General features: G+C 31.7%; 1 protein-coding gene and 1 pseudogene across 2 annotated transcripts; one reads left to right on the plus strand and one right to left on the minus strand.

Annotated features, from left to right (window-relative positions):
* The first annotated feature begins 6,301 nt into the window (after positions 1-6,301).
* Positions 6,302-6,744, plus strand: LOC145334209 (large ribosomal subunit protein eL20 pseudogene; annotated as a pseudogene). The gene has a single exon (XR_013884770.1). The product of XR_013884770.1 is annotated as a large ribosomal subunit protein eL20 pseudogene (transcript).
* Positions 6,745-12,845: 6,101 nt separating this feature from the next.
* LOC145333702 (uncharacterized) lies at positions 12,846-23,176 on the minus strand. Its single transcript, XM_080178913.1, has 17 exons — positions 23,016-23,176; positions 22,504-22,560; positions 22,040-22,187; positions 21,573-21,640; positions 20,730-20,860; positions 20,282-20,365; positions 19,802-19,948; positions 19,039-19,156; positions 18,625-18,696; positions 18,194-18,244; positions 17,564-17,713; positions 16,884-17,003; positions 15,904-15,977; positions 15,135-15,223; positions 14,176-14,329; positions 13,476-13,569; positions 12,846-13,132 (listed from the first exon to the last, which is right to left on the minus strand). The coding sequence occupies exons 1-17, from the start codon at positions 23,109-23,111 to the stop codon at positions 13,052-13,054; spliced, it is 1,734 nt and encodes a 577-aa protein (XP_080035039.1). The 5' UTR covers positions 23,112-23,176; the 3' UTR covers positions 12,846-13,051.
* Between the last annotated feature and the right edge of the window lie 263 nt (positions 23,177-23,439).

Genomic DNA, 23,439 nt, shown 5'->3' on the forward strand with positions numbered 1-23,439 from the left:
TTTTCATCTTACAAGAAACAATAATCCATTTTGCTAAAATAAAAATTAAAGTTAACCATTTATTAAATACTTTCATATCTTTAAATTTGCAAAAAAAAGATATTTTTTTGCAGAATAATGCCATTTATGTCAGCGATATAAAAAGTCTCATTAAAAACAGATTGTTAGAAAAAAAAGTAAATGTAAGTATTATAATATGTTTTTCTGAAGTCATTTAATAAATTTATACAGTAAAAACCAGAATTGTGCAACTTATTTTAATGAAAAGCCAAAAAACGTAATTTGCAAAAAAATTGCAACCCCTAAATCACCTAGAAAAATAAACTTTTAACCAAACTAAAGTAATATGTTTTAAAAAACATTAAAAAATATTAATCTTTTATAAAAGAAAGTTTGTTAGAAAAGTTCTAATCAAATAGAACAGGGCAAAATTATTTTTTCAAAATGTAAACAAACACTTAACTTTGAATATTTCTATACTTTTTCTAAAACTTAAAAATCAAATCGTACTTAAAATCAATGTTTTGTTTGTTAAATCTTCTTGTGGCGAGATTTTTAAATGTTATTTTTTCATATGTATTGAATAATCATAAAAAAAGAAAAAAAATTGCATTAAGCCGATTCAAATATATTAAATATTTCCTTATAAAGGCAGCAAAATAAAAAAAGGTGTTAAATAAAAATTATTTATATTTATTTCTTAAGCTGTATAACTTTTAAAAAAATTTTAAAACATGATTTTTGCTAAAATAGATATTTTTTCATTAAAAGGAAATATTGTTTATCAAATCAGCTGTTATCAAAGAATATATCGTTTTCTTATGTTGGGCTACGAATAGTAATTTCAAGGGATCGACAGCCGCGCACAAGCCTAAAATTCCGCAGGTGTGCAAAATAAGATTTTAATAAGGAGAATTGTCTGTTAAGAAACAAGTTTAGATTTTCAGCTTAATTTTAAAGATATAATATGACGATTTAACTGAGGCTTACCCGCGGCTGTTGAACACTGTTAATTTAGATTAAAAACTATATATCTTTAACAGTCTTTAACCCTCAAAAGTAGGACCCCTTTCCGCATCTTAACCAGTTGTACTTAGCAGCTCCGCCGCAGATGGTGGTTGGCGGGAAAACTTTTTCATGAAATTTTTTTCATGAAGCTTTAGTTTAAAATTTTTAGTTTCCAGCCTAAAATATAAGAAGTAGGATGTCCTCCTTATTGAACAAAACTCAAATAAAAGTTGGGTACGATTTAGGAAGCGAAAAAGCTATATATTTCTGACCACAAAATGCTGATTTTTACTTTTCTAACAGCTTTTGTTGATATAATTATCATATTCATCTGATTTTTAGATTACTCACTACAATTTTATAAGCGGAGCATCTCTATATTCAAATGTATGTTCTTCAACAGTATTTACGTAATTTTGCAACTTTATGTACAATTTTGTTTAATGACTACAAATTAATTGCCTGCTTATAAAGTTCTCACATTCTACTTTTGCACGCATCTGGGCCCTATTTTTTCATTTGCAAATTGAATACATGTTTGCGGGAGATAATTTAAATTTCGTCTTGGTTACCGCAAAATAATGCGGCACTGCTTTGACTGTAATAAAAAAACTCCAATGCTAATTGCCTAATAACACGTTTTTTATAGTATTATTTCTTATAAAATCAAATACGAACGCTAATGCATTAAAAATCTGTTATAAATTACAACAAATTAATATTATTATTTTTTTACCACTGGGAGTTATTTATATGAACATTTATGTTATGTTGTGAACATTTTAGCAGACAATTATTTATTTTAAATTTATAAAGGTAAAATTTTTAGGGATATAAAAAAAAGTTTAGATTTTTTTTCATTTTAAAAGATAATTTAATTAATTGTCAATAATCGTATTTCAATATAATATATTTTTGATAGGCAATATATTAGTCCTAAAAATTGAAAGTCGTCGTACTGATTTTAATGATAAGGTTTTTAATTTAAAAAAAAACTTGAATATCTCTGAAGAAGGGGAAAGAAGGATTTAACTGTAAATGAAAACATGAAATATAGGCCTTAATTTTATCGCCACACTTTGCGGATTCTTGCGGAGAGGTGTGGATAGTATAATTCGCCTCTGACTCGATGTGTATACAAATGTTAATGTCCGTTTATCCTACCGTTTCAGTGCTTTGCTTTTATGGATGTTGTCATCCTTGTTTATCTAAAAATTAGGCTTATCTTTAAAATTTGCATAAAATTTACTTAAAAGTTAATATATCGCATTATATAAGAATATTGTGACTATAGATTACAAATAAGGACAATTATGTAAATTAGTAGCGCTGCAATAATGAACAAAGTGTAAAATCTTCATGTTTTTTGATAAAATATTATCAGGTTCAGATAATGAAGTAACTCTACAGGGTTAGAATTAAAGAAGGTATAGTTTGCCAAGGAGTAAGGGAGGGGACAATGGGCAATTAATTCAATATAAGAGTTATCAAAGAAAGCCCATGAAATCCAGATTAATTCAATAAATTTGGAGGAAATTATAAAGGGATTGTTAATTAAATAATAGATTTCCATAGCGTCATGTAAATTAAAATCACAACTTGTTTTTGATGAAATATATTGAGGTTTTATGGTGTGATTTTTATATTACAAGATTATTGTACCCGGCCAGCTGCTAGCTGGCTGGGCAAGAATATGACTGCCCCTTTTTATTCTGATGATTTCCCTTGCCCCCACCTCCCTTCTCCCGTCTCCCCGTCTGCTACATTCCAAACTAACACAACAAGTGTTATTCTCTTGCCCCCACTTCCCTTCTTTCTTCTCCCCGTCTGCAATACTCAAAACAAACACAACGAGTAGCAGCATTTCATGCAATAGTACCCAAACTCATTCCCTTTAAGCCAGTACCCAAAGTCTGAGACTCCTAAAAATTGAATATTCGATCCATTGTCCCCTCCCTTACTCCCTGATAGTTTGCAATAACATGATGTTTGTCTGTGTGTATGAGTATTAAAGGATCTCGCTAGCCGCTAAACCGATATGGTTCTCTATTACAGTGTAGCTTCTCATAAGTCCAGGAAAGGTTTATTATTATTTTGGAGGATGGTACCATCATCCTTTCAAAAGAAATCATCAATAAAAATAATGACACTACCTTACAATTTTTTACCTTAATTATTTAAAACTAAAATTAAAGGTGAATAGTCGACTTTCCTCCCCCTTTCCCTCAGTTGCTCTAGGGGACCAGCTGCTAGTTTAAGTGATTTAACAACATCATCAAAGGTATGGAATTTATCATCCTTGTCTTACTAAATATAAAAGCATATAGTAACCTTTGATTGTATGATCTTTTTCCAGGTCCTAACTGCTTCGTTCTTGTATGAATGTAAGATACAAATTACAGAGTCGCTACGCTATTGCCAAGATAAGGAAAACTATGACAATAGCGTTATGTCAAGTAAACTCTATAATTGGTTAAGATCTATTCAATATTACATAACTCCTTTACTAACTTTTCAATAGCAGCGCAGCTAATTTTCAATCTGGATTTGTCTGTACATCGGCTTTTTTTGATATTTACGATTATGCGCTCAGAAAACATTATACCAAAAACATTTAATTTAGGTGTCAAGGACGTCCAAGCTTTTTATTTTGAGGGGTTAAAATAGGAATTTAATAGTTTGAGGGGGGTAATCTAATGTATTTAAAAATAAATTAAGGGTTTCAAAGTTTTAAACAACCCTTGCGGACGTCTATGTTAGGCGCTGTTACTGTATATAGAGAGAAAAAGATTATAGCCATTATTAGAATAGAGTTAAATAATAAATATAGGTTTCTAAGTGTAATGATTGAAATAATTGAAAAACTACATTGACATCTTAATTACTGCCATGTAGTCGACATAAAGCATAAATCTTAATTTTTAAAAGAACGGGAGCGACTTAACCCCAACACCTTAAGTGCCTTAGTTATAAATAAATTGTATGTTTCTTACTGCTTTAGGTGTAGTGGATAGCTCTGCAAGGTTCGGCAACTTCAAGTATAGGTCTCGCAGGCTTAGGGCCCCATCATGAGTTAGGCATAGGAGAAAACTAACCCCCCGCCCCCCCTTTGTTTAAAAGAACACATTTTCATCTTATCCTTTGATCTTTTATACATTTTGTTTACTCAATTTATTTTACGTACATATCCAATAATGTCAATTTGTGACTTTTAGAACTTTTACATTCGAGACATTTCAGTTTTCCTTCTTTGTAAGTAATTCTAACACAGAAAAGATATTTAATCTGTAAAACAGTTATTTGTATCAGCTTTCCGCGGATATGAAAATATAAAAACCAGTTTTACTAGACCCAGACAACTGGTCTTAACATTATGATCGTACATTTTTATATTCGTTGAAAACCCGTTCTAATCCAGCGGAATTAATAAGTTTCGAAGCCGTACTGGAACACTTTACCAGAAGCCAGTCCATATTTGAGAATGCTAAAATATATTCTGGGAGGGAGTAAACATTTGACTGTAAATTTTTTACGGGTACCCAATGTTCTAATGTTTAATTGGATAAAAACTTTGAGTACTTTTATTACTTCTTCAATAATTAGTTTAAACAAGCATTGTACAAACTTTTAAATGTATGATCTACAGGTAATTTTGTTTATCATCATGTATTATTCATCGTATATTGTCTTATCCACTAAAGTTCCTGGATAGTGAAATTGCACCTAGAAAAAATGTACAACTCAAATTTTAAAAAAAATCTTTAAAAAAAAATATATATACATACTTACAAAAGGAGTGGGGGATTCTAAGTGATTTAGACCACTCTTAAAAAAAACTGTACTAAAAAACTTTTATAGACTTTGTATTTTTCCTCGTAATGTGATTCAATTGGAAGAAGATCAAAGAAAGTTATTTTAGATAGGCAAGGACAAAAATGTTTATAGCAAGGTTGACAACATCCATTTTTAGGACTTGATTATAGAGATATTTCGCTTACAATATTGTACTTTAATTCTAGGATTTCATAACAAACCTATTATATTTCACTATTGTTTCATAACACTTGTGGCCAAAAATTCTAACAGCAGAAAATTCAAATTTAACTTTGTTTTATAATGCCCAAACATATAGAATTACATGAGATCTATTTAAGGGGTTTAGCCTAGAGAGAAAGAGAGTTTTATAATAATGTTTTCTTATTCGTTCGCTTAACAACTTTGGGGACTTTCAGTTAATTGTGATTGGTTGGATTATTAAGTTGAGTGTCCAAACGTTTCAACCATTAATTGTAATCTACAGAAGGGGTAACTTTATGCATCTTCAATCTGTTTACCATAGTCTCATCCCTTTAGATTCCTGGGTTTAGCCGCTGATCCCAAAATTTTTAAACTGTTTTTTTTGCATATAATGAAAATCATGTTTACTTTTTTTTTTGAAGATATTATTAAAGGCTTATTATATAGATATTTTCAATTCAATGGGGTAGGGTGGAAAGGCGACTCAAATTAAGAAATAAACGTACAGCCAAATAAATTTTTACAAAAGCCATTGATTCAAAGGTTTAGCTATTTAAAAGCTTTAGAATACTGCAATTTAATTTTAGGTAAACAAAATCTTACAAAAAGACAGTATAAAATAATGAATTTGGAGTTTTACAATTAGAATTCTTGGAAAAACAAAAATGAATAAATTTTTATTCATTATTTGTTTTCCTTGTTGATTCTACATCAGGATTTTATTTGACAAGGATACACCACCTGAAGATACCATGCCATTATATTTTCTACCCCTTAAAACATGTCTATTGTTTCTTTTTATATTATGCTATAATTTAGTAATACAGATTAGATTAGATTTATTATTCTTGGGTGTACTGTACATACATAGAAAAAAAACTACAATCATAAATGAATTAGATAAATATTATATACATTTATATATACAGTCAAATTTTATTGATATGGTTAATTTATAAAAATATTTTCTTCCCAAATGGCAGTTTCCTAAAAACTAGGAGTATGCAGTAATGTGTATTCACACATTGTTTTCATACAGGCCATATAATCATGCTATTAATAAATGTATAAGTATAGATGTATAACCCAGACCACTATCTGGTTCCAAGGGTTGGAACCTTCTTGTCTTCCAGCAAATTGATCTTTTGTAGTTGATTGGCTTTGTTTGTGTTTCCGATGCTAGTTGCTGATATACAAGGACCCAATTGAAAGTTGACACAAGGTCCCCACACCTGCCTCCTATGTTCTTTTACTTTAATCTTTTTATATCATGCTTTAATTTACTTTACTAGTGAAGATGTACAGAGAGTACCGTGACCTGACCATTAACCATGCAGTTACCCAGTGTTACAGAGACATGGGAGCCAGGCACAGAGCCAGAGCTCACTCCATCCAGATCATCAGAGTCGAGCCTCTTATCGCCAGCAAGTGCAGAAGACCTTTGATCAAGCAGATGCACGACCCCAAGATCAAGTTCCCTATGCCCCGCAGGGTTCTCAAGCCCAAAGGTGCCATTGTGAAGGCCAACAGACCCAAGAGCGTCTTCAACTAAACATCTGGTGCTACCACTGCCCAGCCTTCAAATTATACACAATTTACCATCTTGAAGTCATCATTGTACGCGGAATATTATTTAATATTTTGCATACAAGTATTAAACCTTCTCGCGAAGATTGTTATCTTTTCCTTCAATAAAGATTAAAAATATATAAAAAAAAAGAAGAAGATGTTTCTATTTAAAAAACATTACATTTAACTTGTATACTAAGATTGACCAGCTATGCTCTGAGATACATTTAAAACTAAGGTTAGGTTGGGTTAGGTTAAAAGAGCCCCATTACAGTATTACTCTTAAGAATTTCAGTTTAAGTTTTATGTATGGTTTATGTAAGGATTACAGTTATTACATTAGCAAAATAATAGTTATTTCTCGCATCGTATTATAAACGGCTTTCCGCGGATATAGAATGTACAATTATAAGATTAAAACTAGTTTTTTTAGCCCCGAGGTGCCGGAGGCACCGGCTAAAAAAACTGGTTTTAATCTTATGGTTGTACATTTTTATATTCGTAGAAAGCTGGATATAATACGATGCTAGACATAGTTTTTTCGTATGGATGAGAACCGGTTCCTATCCACCGGATTCGAATAAATACGAGAAAATATTTTACCCCAGAAGCAAATATTTTATAACTTTAACTTTTGAAGGAAAAGTTTCCTGGAAACTTTTTACACGTTTTAATTATACAAAAAGCATTTTATAATTATTTTCGATTAAAAGATGATGGGTTAGTAGGAGTCTAAAACTTTTTTATATTCATCATATATATAAAGAAATATATTTGTATAACAGTTTATTTATTACTTTTCAGTATGGCTTCGAAACCGATTAATATCCACTGAATTTGAACCGGTTCTCAGCCATACTGAAAAATCATTACAGTCAATTTTCCACGAATATTGAAAACTATATAAATTACCAGTTAGTCAGGGCCTTCGGACTCTCGGGGCAAATAAATCTAATTTCATTCTTATAGTTTTTTAAATATTTTATGCGATAAATGACTAGCAAAGTGACAGAACAAATTGAAAAGGGAAATTCCAAAACTTTTTTCCTAATCCTAAATGTATATGATGATACATAAGTACACATAAAATGTTTCCAAAAAAATGCCATGCCAGCGAATTATTGATTTCGTAAAAATTTCATTAGTGCATATAAAAAAATGACGCCATGCTGGCCTACCAATGGTCAATTAAAATAATAAAATTTACACTGGCCTGCCATTGGTAATATGATCTGTGTATTGGCCTTTCAGTGGTCGTTTGTTTTGTATGACGTAATTTTTTTATAGGCTCTCTAAACAGTCAAAGATATTTTTATATTAAAAAAATTTAGGCATTTGCGGAAGTGAGGACACACTACACATTCATGCCAACTTATATTTCAGAGAGAGAGAGAGAGAGAGGCCTTTTCAAGGTATGTAAGGCAAAAATATGAAAAGTTTTTATCATTGTGGCTTCGAAACCGATTTATATCCACTGGATAAGAACCGGTTCTCAGCTATACTGAAAAAAATCTTATACAGCATTAAGAGACAATTTTTCACGAATAATAAGAGATTAAACCATAATCAAATTGAATTGTAAAATTTTGACTTTATAGGAGTCGAAGCTAAATTGTCAGTAAATTTGTTGAAAAACTGCTTGATACATTATAATGTTTGTGGACATACTTGCATTTTTAAGACTTGGTTATAGAGTTGCTTCCTTTATCATATTGTACTTTGTTGTCCCAGGAATTAGAATACCAAAATCAGATGATGATTAGATCACATACAAATTTGTTGTTAAAAAAAATAACATGTTTAAAATGGACGTACGAACATACTGGTAGTGATTATAGAGTTGATACGCTTTCTAAATCGTACCTAACTACTAGAGGAATCACCATGCAAAGTTTGAAATCGATAGGACAATTCTAACATGCCTAAATTAACGAAAAAAGCTATCCGTAACGGACAGACGGACGTACGGACCGATCCTAATTATAGAAAAGCTTCGCTTTTAAAAATGAAATAGCTCATTAACTACCCTAGGCTAGAACCATGGGAAGAATAACTTATTTTGAAAACTCAATATGTTCATTCCTTGGAGAATCTTAACGGACAAACAAAAAACTTAATAAAGTAAAAAATATCTATTGGGACTGGCGAAAAGTTGAGGCAAAATAGTTTTTCATCACGTGCCATTTTACCGACCTAATTTTTTAAATCATATTCTGAGAAATTCTAAAGAAATGGTTTCTAAACACCAAAAATAATTGTCACAATAACCACAAAAGTTATTCCAACTCTATTAAAGTTATATAAAAATAGATGGATCATTCATAAAAAAAACGTTTTTGTTTTAATCTGTTGTTATTTTAGAATGGGTTTGATAAAGGTTATAAAATGGGAAAATTTTGTAAATTAATAATTTCAATAACAGAATTATTATTTAAAATGATTTATTCATAAATACTTCTTTAAAAAGAATTAATTAAAATCATTTAAAAATATCAAAGCATACCTACCCTAATACTTAAAGAACCTTTTTGTCATTAAAATGTATATACCTATCTTTTTAATAGTTTAACCCATTTCAGCAAATTAAAATACCCTAACTTTTAAATAAATTCTAAAACATAAACATGAATACTTTCATAAATTCAGAGATCTGAATGGATAAGACAATGATCGATAAATCAATGTACATCCCCATTGATAATACAAAAAATTACTTCTTCTATGGATTACAATGAGTGGTTGAAAAGTTTGGAAACTAAATTCAATAAAAGTTCCCAAGGTTGTTAAGTTAACAAATAAGAAAACGTTATTATATGACTTTGAGGGACTATTGTAACAAACAGCCCAATATGTCCCCTCCCTACCTGACATAAATTAATGTATGAATGATTACATAAAAATTCATAAAAATCATGTGTAGTTTTCACACGTTTTTTTTATGAATATTCTAGGAAAATAAACAATCCCCTTCCTATTTTTCTTTCCCCTTAAAATGCAATTCATAATACAATATTAGAATTAATAAATCTACTTTTTTATGCTTTTAATCTACATAAAAGGCTTATTTTTCAACTTTATTAAGCAAAAACATGAATACTTACACAAAAACGTTTTTTTTCGCTCACATATTGTAGACTTACATGTATTATATGTATCACTTTTAGCATAAAGGTTTCTTTTACTACTCACCAAAAATTTTGTAAATGAGAAATCTGTACTGCCCCCCACCCCCCCCATACTTCCCTCCGGCCTCTCTTCTCTATATTGTTTCAGGGGAAAAGGAATATGACAATGGACAATATTTTCGAAATATTGATGTGTGTAAATATATCCTGGATACATTCTAATTATTAGGGGAAAAATAAGGTTTAAGATTGAATAATCATTCCTATCATAAATGTGTAATTATAGATGTAATCCAGACAAATACCTGGCCCTAGTGGTAGAGACTCTTTTCGTCTGCTAGTAAATTGCTTTCTGTTATTTTGTAGGGACTCGGTTGTGTTTATATTTCCGACGCTATTGGCTGATTTAACAAAGTCGGGATAGGGTCCCCGCCCTTAAGGCAGAGTTGTATATAGCTCATGCCCCCTCTTTTCTGTTACTTAAATATTCCTACAATCCTGAAACTTGCTTCCTATTCCATAACTCCAAAAGTGCATAATACAAAGGCGAATCTAAGGAAGGGTCCTTTGAAAAGGGGGAAGAAATAAACTATAGGGTTTAGTTTTAGATCAAAAGTGCCTCTTTTGTATGAATTTCATAAGAGAGAAATATCCTTAAGGAGGTTGGGTTGGGGTGAACCTCGGGTTAAGAGAGAAACAAAGAGAGAGGGTAATAACCTCAGATAAAGGGAAGGAGAGAGCAAAGATCCTCGGTCAATATTTAGGATGTTTATTCTATATGGCTAAAAAAAGTATTTTATTTTTAATAAAATACATAAACATTAAAAGTTAAAAATAAATATTGAAAAAGATTTTATGATTGTTTTGTCTAAAAATTTAAGAACTAATTAAAATCGTCAAATGTGTTGTTAAGGTCAAAAGAACAACAATTAAAAATTTAAAGAAACTGTAGGAATTTCATAAATCATTGTAATTTTCTTTTATTTATTAGACCACCGGTTGATCTATGTTTTTATGCTTTTATTCTTATCAACAACTATTATTTGGGTACAACGACATGTTTAGAGTCTGTGACTCATACATATACACAGAGAGAGAGTCATACGAAATTCTAATGCAATGACACATCTCTTTTCTTGCCTTTCCCCTCAAAAACCCCAGCTTCCTATTTTCAAGGAGGAAGGGTATAATAAGGATTTGATAATAGTTATTTATCGCATTGTATTATAGGCAGCTTTTCGCGGAAATTGAAAAAAAATTGAATTACAACCAGTATTGCTAGCCCCAAGGGGCCGAAGGCGCGGGCTAACAAAACTGGTAATAATTTTACGATTTTTATTTTAATATTCGTAGAAAATTGGCTGTAATATGATGGTTGAGAACCGGTTCTAATTCGTAAATAATAATCAGTTTCGAAGTCATACTGGAAACCCCTTTCCTCTACTTGCTATTTACTTGGTAGAGTAGGGTATAGGGAGCATGTAATTATCTCCATTGTAATATCCCTGTCTCCCTGTGTGTATTCTCCTTACATATCCGTATGATGAAATCTATATCCTGTGTTGTTACTGCGCAGGATTTCTGTATTGCGTTATCATTTTCTGTAGCTATTCTTTTAACGACGACATTTAAATTAAAATCTGAAGGTAATGGTTTTATTATTGCTTGGATCTTACACCACATTATCATGTTCTCTAATAAAAGGAAACTTGTAGCTGGCTAAAACAACGATCACCTCCCTCCACTACCTTTACCACATCCCCTCCTACTGGATGAACGAACTGACCAATAAATGACCGGGGAAATAGCATAATATCCACGTATATTCTACCTACATCCATTTAATAAGGGTCCGATTTTGTACAGTACATTGTATGTACAATTTTTCTTGAGTTAACAAATATTTTTTTCTTCAAAAATATACATACAAAACAAAGATATTTTTCTAATTAAATTATAAATATACTTTAGTAACTGTATAATTATACATATTTTTTTACTTTGTAAACTTGCACGTCTGAGTAACTATCACTAAAATAATTCCTTTGATAGCTAGAAGAAACACATTTGTCTCTTGCACCTGTGGGATTAGAGTAAAACACTAGAGGGAGAAAGGGTTAAATAACTGTATCTCCCCATCGCAACCGCCATGTGCAACCTTTCTATTGGGTCATTGAAAATCAACCAATGGTATCGCTTATATTACACAGCCAAGTAACAGAAAATAATTTAGAAGCAGACAAAAGAGATCTTTGAAAAATGAAGGGAGGTAGTTGTCTATATACATCTATAATAGATCTGTTCCGGTGGGGAGATTTAGACTTAGTAATAAATACAGCTATTGTACAATAAGAAGCTAAATTAACAATTATGTTGTCAAAGGATTTGCTTAAGTCACACTGATGTATTAAACTTCATTAAACTTTGCCTACTAGTTAAATTTCCAATGTCCTCTCCCTCCCATATATCAATACTAGAGTTGGCTCAATATAACTATATCGCTATTGGCTAGTTTCTATAAGTACAAATCTATTATCTATTTCTCAATAAATCTATTTTCCTCCCCCGCCATTACAATATAAAAGAAAGAAGTAAATACTTATTAATTTAAATGATTTTAAAAAGATTTTTTCAATTATATTTTTTTCCCATTACCATCACCAAAGGGTTAATATGATTAAAATTTTAGTTTTAATATTTTAACACAAAGGAAGTGTTGCCACAATCGAATTCTTTTAAAATACAGTTTTCTTGGATTTACTCTATTATGAACGAATATTTTTTATTTATGAAATAAGGATTAAATACTTCAATGTAATTCAAATATCTACATGAAGTGAAAAACTTAATTCATTCCATAAACAAATAGAATAAAGGTCCTATCGCTTTGGTCAATGAGAGTTTAATGAGGATTGTTGGAGCACCATGAGTTTTAAACACTTTACCATTGGAAGACTCGAGCTCATTTATAGACGTTTATTTCCTATATAGATCTGTCATGGATCTTGATGCAATAAAGCGGGCCGTTTTGTAAATGTTTAAAATTGGAAGATTTCATTAAATAAAAGTAATCGCAAATATACTTAGTAAATATAAATATAAGTCCTTACAAATTAAAAATAAAAATTATTGCTAAGAATATATATTTGATAATATAACAAACTGACAATAGTTATAATATATAGATAATTTTATAACAACAATAACAATATAGAAACAATTTTTGATAGATTTTTATGTTTTTTCTTCATGGATTTAATAAGGATAACTAGATGAATAATTCCTGGGTCAATTTTAAGGATTGTGCTTTTATTTTAATCAAAAGTCATTACCTAAACATTGAAAAATCCGGTAGCAAATGATTTAACGCTCTCAAGAAAGTTATTTGCTTCGCCCCTCTGTCTTCTGTTCATCTAAAAAAATAGATAAATTATTTCATTTACACATTTTAAGGGATAAGAAAATAGACAATGAACTGATGTACATTCCAATTAAAATAAACGAAATTAACCCTAATGTACAGTTAAATTAGGGGTTGAAAAGTTTGGAAGCAAATCAAATTCCAATAAAAGCACCAAAAGTTTTTAATCCAACCAATGAGATACTGTGTTTATAAACTTTGGTCGTCCCAAACTTCCCCTCCTTACTTTTATTTTGAATGCTTATATTGATTTACATGGTCCAATTTGACATGTTTTCTTTTGGTTGTTGATATAATAGCAAATGCAAAGATTAGCACAGATTGTCTTGTTATACCTGATCGACAAAGTAATCTTGTTCATAGTAATCCCCTTCGAAACCATCATAGAAGCCAAGTAAATCATCACTGTACATGCTCTTCTCGTCCAAACTGGAAATAATCATTGTTAAAACAAAATATATTTAAGGCATATTCTTTTTTAATATTTTGTTGTAATAAATAAAAAATGGGTTTATCATTACTTACACCATCAGATTATCATGTACTCTAATAAATTGAAACTTATAGCTGGCTAATTCCCCCCACCTATTACTGAATGAACAAACTGACCAATAATTAGCAACCTGAATTGACGACAATTTTCCCCCTGTCATACTCATATCATATATTCTATATCTATTTCCCGATCGTCAGAAAAATTAGTTAAAAAAATATTATCACTGTATAACAGTTTACTTTTTTTTCATAATGAAAAAGATGATTGATAAATGTATTTACAGTTCCAATGATGGCAAACAAAACTACTCTTACTGTAGGTTACAATTGTCAATTACACAATTGGACACTACTAATTCTAAACCATCTAACCAAGATCTAATTTAAGTACCCAAAGTTTTACGTCAGAGATTGAGAAAGCGCGATTTAAAAACTTTGGGAACTATAATGAATTACAGTTCCTTCTTGATTATAAAGGTCCTTATTGATTTCCAATACCAAAGCTACTCTATAAGTAGATTAATTAAGCACGTCAGTTACCTATTAATTGGTACTAAAGAATTCTGAACAATCTGTTGTTTGTTAATTGGCTTGGCATTAGTGTTGGTTGTCTGTTGGACAGAAGATGACCTTGGTTGAGCTACTTCGGATACTTTGGGCTGCTGCATTGGTTGGTTCAGGGGAAGCGATTGACCTACAAGAATAATTTAAGTCTTAAAATACCTTGACCCCCAAAAACAACAAGTTTGACAAAAATTATTGATAGACAAACGAAGCTAGTGACTTGTAGAGTAGACATATTGATGGAAAAAATCAAGAAATCTTTCATCATATGTAATAGTTATTTCTCGCATCGTATTATAAACGGCTTTCCGCGGATATAGAATGTACAATTATGAGCTTAAAACCGGTTTTTTTCAGCCCCGAGATGCCGAAGGCACCGGCTAAAAAAACTGGTTTTAATCCTATGATTGTACATTTTTATATTCGTAGAAAGCTGTATATAATATGATGCTAGACATAGTTTTTTCGTATGGATGAGAATCGGTTCCTATCCACCGGATTCGAATAAATACGAGAATAGTTATTTCTCGCATCGTATTATATACGGCTTTCCGCGGATATAGAATGTACAATTATGAGATTAAAACTAGTTTTTTTAGCCCCGGGGTGCCGAAGGCACCGGCTAAAAAAACTGATTTTAATCTTATGATTGTACATTTATATATTCGTAGAAAGCTGAATATAATACGATGCTAGACAAAGTTTTTTCGTATGGATGAGAACCGGTTCCTATCCACCGGATTCGAATGAATACGAGAAAAATATTTACAGCTTTTATAACATGACGGACAGACTTACGTAGATTATATACTAGATACTCACTGGCATACCCAACCCATGTATCTTGAATAACAACCGAAAAGATTATATTTACAGACTTACAGACAACGTGAATTATAGAGTAACGTCGCTTCTAAAAATGTTAAATGCCTAACCTAGATTATTTTCTCTCTTGAACATATCAGTTTCATTATCCTCAAACTCACCAAAGTTATCATCATCATTGCCAACAAACTCACCAAATCTAAAATAATAATAATATTTATCCAGTATGACTTCGAAACCGATTAATATCCGCTGGATAAGAACCGGTTCTTAGCAATACTGTAAAATATGTATAGCCTCATATTACAAACAATTTTTCGCTCTTTTTCGGCCCTTCGGGTCTAACAAAACTGGTATTCTATAATTTTTATTTTAATATTTGTTGGAAAATGTCTGAAATAGATACGTGGTTTTTCAGCATGGCTAATCAGCGGATATGAATCGAATTCGAAGCCATACTGGAAAAAAAATTTTATTTGAAGATTTGTCCAACTTTGTCATATGACATTTTGTTAAATTCAAATTACCAATTCAGTTTTAAAATGTTTAAAATCCGTAATTAAACAAGGAATTATGGTTCCAGGATAATCGCAGGAGTCCCAAACGCAGGAGTGTTAAAATCTAATTAAGTATTTCTATACAGGTTAGGTTAGGTTAAGATATGAATAAACAAATAAACCCCCCGTTGGGGTTATGCATATATAAAAACCTATAAGATAGGTTAAGTTTCCACTCCTACGTTTGTCCACTCCGACGTTTGGGATTCCTACGTTTGTCCAAGGGCCGGAATTATTTTTTGTAGATTTCTTTGATGGACGTACTGATATAGTTATTTGCTATGCTTCTGTTAAAATAAATATTGAATATTAGCTACACTACCTGTCAGTGCCCTGGGTGGGGAAAACTCCAAATCTATCAGTTTCAGGAAAAGACGACAGAAACGCATTGTGTGCCTAAAATAAAATAAGACAAAGTAACTGGATCTATGTGTGTCTGTGTGTACAAAAGGATCTCGCTAACCACTGAACAGATATGGTTCTTCCTTGCATGGTAGCTTCACATAGGTCCTGGGAAGGTTTATATCAATTTTTGGGGAGGCTTTACCACCTCCCTCCCAAGAGATATCGCCCCTAGAAGAAAAAATGACAACCCCCTAATTTTTTTACTTTTATTTTTAAAAATTAAATTTAAAGTGGGGGAGTTAACTTACCATCCCCCTTATTGGTCCTAAAAATTCTTCAGAGGAGTAGCCGCTAGTAACGATCGATATACAGAGTAGGGTTGGGCCGGATATCCGGTGTGGCCGGATATCCGGCCATTTTCAATATCCGGCCGGATACCGGATATTGAAACTATCCGGCCGGATATCCGGCTCTATAATTTTTTATACTTTACACCAAAACTCTCTGCTTTTTAAAATCTTAAATGGCTATAATTTTCTTATTATTGAAGCTAGAAGAACATTTTTCTGAATAAGTTTAACTTTATGTAAATTTATATAAGATTTCTGAAGAATTTTTTTTTACTACTTTAATATCTAGTAATTTGGCCGGTTATCCGGCCGGATATCCGGTAATTTGGCCGGATAACCGGATATTTGCCGGATATCCGGCGTTGGCCGGATATCCGGCCCAACCCTAATACAGAGTAAAAATATCTATTAATTAGACACGATGTAGGAACATTACGTACGACCACATGAACCCAGCAGATTTTTAAAATTCAGTCATATCGTCCTAATCTCTTTAGGAATCACCATTTCAAAGCATAACCGATACCTCATACAAACAGACACACCCTAAATTTAGAAAAACGTTGCCAAAATATATAAATTTTGAGTTTTCCCCCCAAAAATTTACCTTTTTCATAGTATCATAATCATTGGCCTGTTGTTGCTGATTTTGAGAATTGGGCTTGCCAAATCTGCTCCCAATGGTCGGCTGGTTCTTGCGGATTTGTTGGTAGGGCATTGAAATTAACTAAAAAGGTTATCATGAATTTGACATCTATAATATAAATATTAGGATTGGGCCGGATACCGGATATCCGGCAGATTTCTAATGCCGGATATACAGTATCCGGCAGGATATTGAAAATGGTCCGATATCCGGCAAATTACCGGATATCCGGTATCCAACCGAATATTGAAAATGGCCGGATATCCGGCCAAACCCTAAAAAATATATTAAAGTAAAAATTTAAAGCCAAATACTGAGCTGGATCTTTAAATCATTTCAATGGTGCGCTAAATCACCCCGCGCAGAATTTCAGCCAATCACAGCGGCTCATTTTACGAAATTCTGCACGGGGTGATTTAGCGCACCATTGAAATGATTTAAAGATCCAGCTCAGTATTTATTACAGGGATCTTAAGGAATAAGACAATGTACGATAAATTGATTCACACCGCTATCACACTTCAAGACTGAATCAACCGATAACAAAACTTTGGGAACAAGTGAAATTTAAAGCCCAATGTCCCACCCCCTAGTTTTAATCTTACCTATTCATAGTGTCACACCAAACGCTGGGTACATACCTGCTGTGGATTGGTCACTTCCTGGATGTATCCGTTGGCATTGGCAAAGTTGGCAGCTGCCTGCAGACCTGGTAGTCCTATCTGGAATCCCCCGAGCATGGGACGCATATTGTTCAGGTTGTTCTGACCGCTGGAGGTCAGCTCATTCACCTGGTAATTATAAGATATCGGTGGTTTTACAAAAATAGCCAAGTCGAGCACACTCACCCTCCAACCAATATTGAAAATAAGGGGGGGGGGGGGTATTACATTGAGTTATACTAACTCTTAATAACATCAAAATTTTTAGTAGCAAAGTTACTCTATAATTTTTAATGTCCTAGTGTACTTCTGTTGGCAGTCTACCTGTAAGAAACGTTATTCGGAAAATGCGATTTTCACGGCAGCTCTACAAGATGGACGGCTGAAATTTTTGTAAAGATTCTTAAGGCAACCAGTATAAAATTTGATTGATCCGTTGGTCTAAAGAGACCTATACATATTTCATGCAAAACAATAAGTCAAGTATATATATCTATTTTTTTATAATATGAATAACTGCTCTATAAATGACATTGTTCGTTGGTCCATTCACAATTCTTTGTGCTTCGCAACTTATGGATGTTGTCACCCTTGTTATAAAGCAAAAACCTGTTGTTGACTTGTGATTATAACTGGTGGATGTGGGGGCAGTGAGGCAGTCTAAATAATAAATGCAATATTTTATAATAAATCCGTATATAAAGTGACAGGGTGTTTGTCTGTGTGTGCTTTAGAATCTCGCCACACATTGAACCAATAGGGTTCTTCTTTACAATGAAGTCTCTCTATTGGTTTATAAAGATATTTTCTTGTTGGGTATGTTCTTCCTCCTTAATTAAAGAAATACACTCCACCAAACAACATAGAAGGCATAGCTTTCACTAAGCGATATGGTTCTCCTTTACAATGAAGCTTCAGGGAATGTTATAACTATTGTGGGGAAACTTATCTCTAGCCTTCTCAGAGAAATCTCCCATTGAAAAAAATACCCTGTCTAATTTAATCCAAGAGGTTTCGTGATATTTTTAAAATAATTTTACCTGGCTTTTGTTGTTATTATTTAATTTCTTCATATTTCTCTTGTGTTTGTTTGCCAAAACGTTTCTTCGATTCTGAAAAAATATTATAAAATTTATGGATGATATAATAAAATAATATAAATGATATAATAAATAAAATTACTTTTCATGGCTAATGCCATTTAGGATCAGTTTTAAAAATTTCAAATTTAAGAAGGGGTGAAAGATAGAGTCATCCCTATGCTTTAAATCCTCTTTGCTTTAGATTACTCCTTATTCAAAATAATTAGAACAGTCATTGGTGAGCAGAATCACCAGAACAAAGTTTGGTCACCTATCTTAGATAACAACCAAGAAAATCACGCCTTCCCTAACACACAGACGAACACACGGACTTTTGTAATTATAGATCAGCTTCGCTACTAAAACTTTTACATTAGCCTCGCTGACAACATCCTTGACAGTTATAACCTCAGTTCTTGTTGGCTGTTGCGGCTGTGACAGCTGTGACAGCTGATTATTTGACGGTCCAATCATCTTGGCCGACTCAATTCTGTCAAAATATCTTGGGTTGTTTCTTCTATAATATAAAGTGTTAAGATTTATCAATGTTGTTTAAATCACTGGAACGGCTAGGGGCGTATGACCATTACCTCCCCTTTTCTAAAAACTAGCTCAAACACTTGTTAGGGATAGATTTATTATTACTTGGATCTTACACCAGATTATCATAAATTAAACCTTGTAGCTGGCTAAAATAAAGATTCCTCCAATCCCTCCCTATACTCTCTTCTCTCCCTATTGGATGAACAAAATAACCAATAAATAATTTCCATGTTTGCAACCTATATAATGCATTCAATTTGCTAGTATCAAATTAACTGTATAGGTTAAACCGCATTGGTCCAGCGGTGAGTTATTCTATTCTGTCCCATTCCTAATTCTGAGGGAAGGGACATTGGACTGCAAATTACACTTGTACCCAAAGTTCTATAACCACGTTTTATTATCTTATTTGTTGGCTCAAAACTTTAGGTATTTTTTGGTTCCAGACTACTAGTGTTTTGACTTTTCAACCAATAAGTTAATGTACAAATAAGATATAGTTTCGTTTATTATCATTTGAGAATGTAGTTAAATTTATCGTCCATTTTCTTATCTCTTAAGATCCCGAAATTTTCTAAAACCCAAAACTTTCCTTGGAACTGAGACAGGGTTGATAATGGCCAAAGATTGTGCTGAAATCTCTTCGGGATTCTGAACGGGCTGGAATGCCTCCATGAAGGGGGATTCTGACTTCTTCTCCTTGCCCATAAAGGGGAAGGGGTGGTCCTGCTTCTCAGCGCTATATAGAATTTATTTTAGTTTCGTTTTTATCCAACAGATGGCCAGTGAAAAAAAAATTTTATCCCTATTTTTTGCATTTTTTCTTTATTTATAGAACTAGAAATAAGAAAGTAAACAATAAGATGTATGAAAATTAGATGAATGACATTTTCTTAAATAGCAGTTTCTTAGGCCTTTAGGTAAATATACAAATGACCTTGCATCCCTTAAGAAAATATTAGGGCCCCTTGGAGCTAGCGGCCCATCATTAGTCTTTGAATACACAAAGAAGTTATAGATTTTTCTGGAAGGACAGAAATATCCCAGCTGCTCTACAAACTTCTATACTTACGGTGAACTATGTTCACAAACTTCTTTGGGAATCTGTTCTGTGACAACCTTGGGCTTCAGGGTAACTAGGGTCTGACAAACTTTTCTGAAAATTAATCCATACTTAAAATTATCAGGATCGTTATCTGTTGTGTCTGTCTTAACAAAAGTTCTTGCTAATCTCTGAACCAATATGACTTTTTTACAGGGAAGTTTTTTTACTTCACTGGGTATATAAATTTAAATAAATATAGAAAATCAAGACCCCTACTAAGTAAATTGACCAATAAGAACACATTATAGAAACTCGAATGGGTAGTTTTATTGTGAAATTATGTCATCCCAAGTTTTTGTTGTTTGTATAATTAAAATGAATGATATTATAAACATAACAATATTTCTTTTTAAGTTGTACGGATACTTGTGACTGACAGTCCATCTAGGGTTATAAATCTTTTGACATAGGTTACCTGGGCTTTTTCCAGCATTCTTCTTTGGGTACCTCAACAGGTGATGTGACTGGCACATTCTTACAACTCTGCGCAGGAACATTCACACATTTTTCTCCAGGAATTTTTACAGGTACTGGTACACATTTCTCCTAAATTTTGTAATAAATATCATTTATATGGTACACATTTCTCCTAAATTTAACAATAATTGTTATATGTATGATACACCATATTATAACCTATGTGTCATTATATCATATATGTTATAACATTATGTTGCTAATAATCTCATAACTAACTTATCATATTTATCGTTTTTGAACCTATCTAACTCACTGTGAGATTGTTAAACATTGTTATTAACTTACTGTACTAATGATTATTTGCTATGTGTGTATCATTTTGTTAGTTAATTTTTCATATTATTTTTTATGATTTTTTCCATAAGTTGAATAAATCATTTTAACAACACATTTCTCTTGAATTTAACAATAAATATTACATGTATGGTTCACATTTCTCCTAAATTTTACAATAAATATTACGTGTATGGTACAAATTTCTCCTAAATTTTATGATAAATATTACAGTTATTGTAATTCTGATTGGTCAAAAGTGCTACAACCAATGAGAATAGTTGGCGGCAGAAGTTTTTAAATTTTGTTGATATCCTATTGGTCAGCTGTAACAGAGATTGTACAGTGTACACTGACCAATTTAATTTTTAATACGTTTAACAAAGAAATAAAATCTCCATAAATGTTTTGACATTTAAAATTTTAATACATCTTGGCAGTTTTTGATTAGGACTTGATTTCAAAAGATTATTTTAAATGCCAATATGGTGATTGTAATTTATACCTTAGGTATATCAGTGCAGATAGTTTTCTCTTGATGTTCTCCCATGTGTTCCACATGAACTATTCTACATTCCTGTCAACAAACATTTTGATCAACCTTAAAACAAACATCGTTAAAATTTTGTTGCTCTTATTCTGTCTGTCTGTAACTATTTCTATAACTTAACGATTGGCAAACAAATTTTTAAACTTTGAACTGGAGTACTTTTTCAATGTTAAAAAGAATTTTCAAAAATTAGTACGTGAAATAATGTTTTTGATTTATCTTTTTATATTTGTGTGATATTGTCAAAATATTATTTTCCAGTCTTGCTTGGAAACTGCTTAATATCCAATAGGATTAGAAACGGTTCTCAGCTATACTGAAAAATTATGTATCGCATCTTTTTTTGTACAACTTTCTATAAATAAAATATTTTTGACAATCAAATATTTTAGAAGCAAAATAATTTTATTTGAGATCAAACTATTCCTTGTCAGTAATCATCTTGCATTGATTCTCATAAGCAATTTCCACCACAGGATCACACTTGGTCTCAAATACAGGTTCACATTGGGTCTCCAGTGTTGTCTCTATAGCATTCTTGAACACAGTCTTGCACTTGGTGTCTTCAACCTGTGGGTAGATGAGGATGAATTATCAGAAAAAAATTGAAACTAGAAATTACACTATTAAACTAGGAAATGCTTCCCAATTATAACTTACAGAGTTAAAGAAACACTGCAAGAAATACACTCCTTTGGCTGCTAAAAGACTGCCACAAGTAGACCCAATACCCCAAATTTTAAGCCTTCATCTTCAATAACAAAAAAGATGTAGGCATTTTAAGATGATATTTTATGTATATGAAAATTTTAAAAGTTTTCCATTGCTCATGTTAAAAATTTCAATGTTAAATAACGTTTCAATAGTAATAGGAAAAAAAACTTACTACTGTACAATGTTTCTTATATGTAGGTACTTGTTTAACAACTGTTACTTCTTCAAACTAAATTAGGATATTGATGTTATAATAAGATCTCTCAAACTACACTATACTAACGGGTTGTGCTTTTCAATGAAGATTTATTTGAAATAAGAATGGGTGGTTTTATCTTTATTTTGTATTTTTTTAATGCTGTTTAGTCAAAATACATATTTTTTATTTATTTAGGTTTTCATTAAAAATTATTTGAACAGCATAAAAAAACTGTTCTGCTTTTAACTTTTTGCAAATGCTATTGTTACATATAAAATAAGTTTTTGTTAAATAACTTGCTGAAATTCACAACAGTTTATCTAAATGATTAATCCTAACTGGTAGAAAAAATTTATGCAAATTAGTTTTGTATTAGATTAAATGTTAATTTTCCCCTCTTTTTTTTATTGTAGGGTATTTTTTTGGGAAGAAATTTCTTTATATTAATTACTTATTAAAATACTCTAAGCCAAACCAAATCCTACCTCAACCGTACAAGAATCTTCAGCTGATGCCTGCCAAACCAAACCACTGCTCAGAATCACAATACACTTCAAGGCAGATAGTTTACTATTCATCATAGCAATAGGAAACTTCTGCTTTATCAAAATTTAATGTTTTGTTTTCTTTGAATATTAAGTATCTGGAATATAAGAAATAATTTTAATGATTTACAGATCAGGGATCTAAAGGGTTAAGCCAATGATCAAACACAAAAGTATCTTTTCTGTAGTAAACACAACTCAACTCAATGAACCAACCAATTGAATTAATTTAAAGTCCCCAGAGTTGTTGAGCCAATGAATAAGAATCCGATACTATAAAACTTTAGGGACTAGAGTAATAAACATCCAAATGTTACCTCCCTCCCTGGGAATCACCCCTGTCAAAACTAATACAGTGTCAAAA

Source organism: Acartia tonsa, chromosome 12 (assembly GCF_053477335.1).
Source record: "Acartia tonsa isolate MP-2025a chromosome 12, ASM5347733v1, whole genome shotgun sequence".
Classification (NCBI taxonomy): Eukaryota; Metazoa; Arthropoda; class Copepoda; order Calanoida; family Acartiidae; genus Acartia; species Acartia tonsa.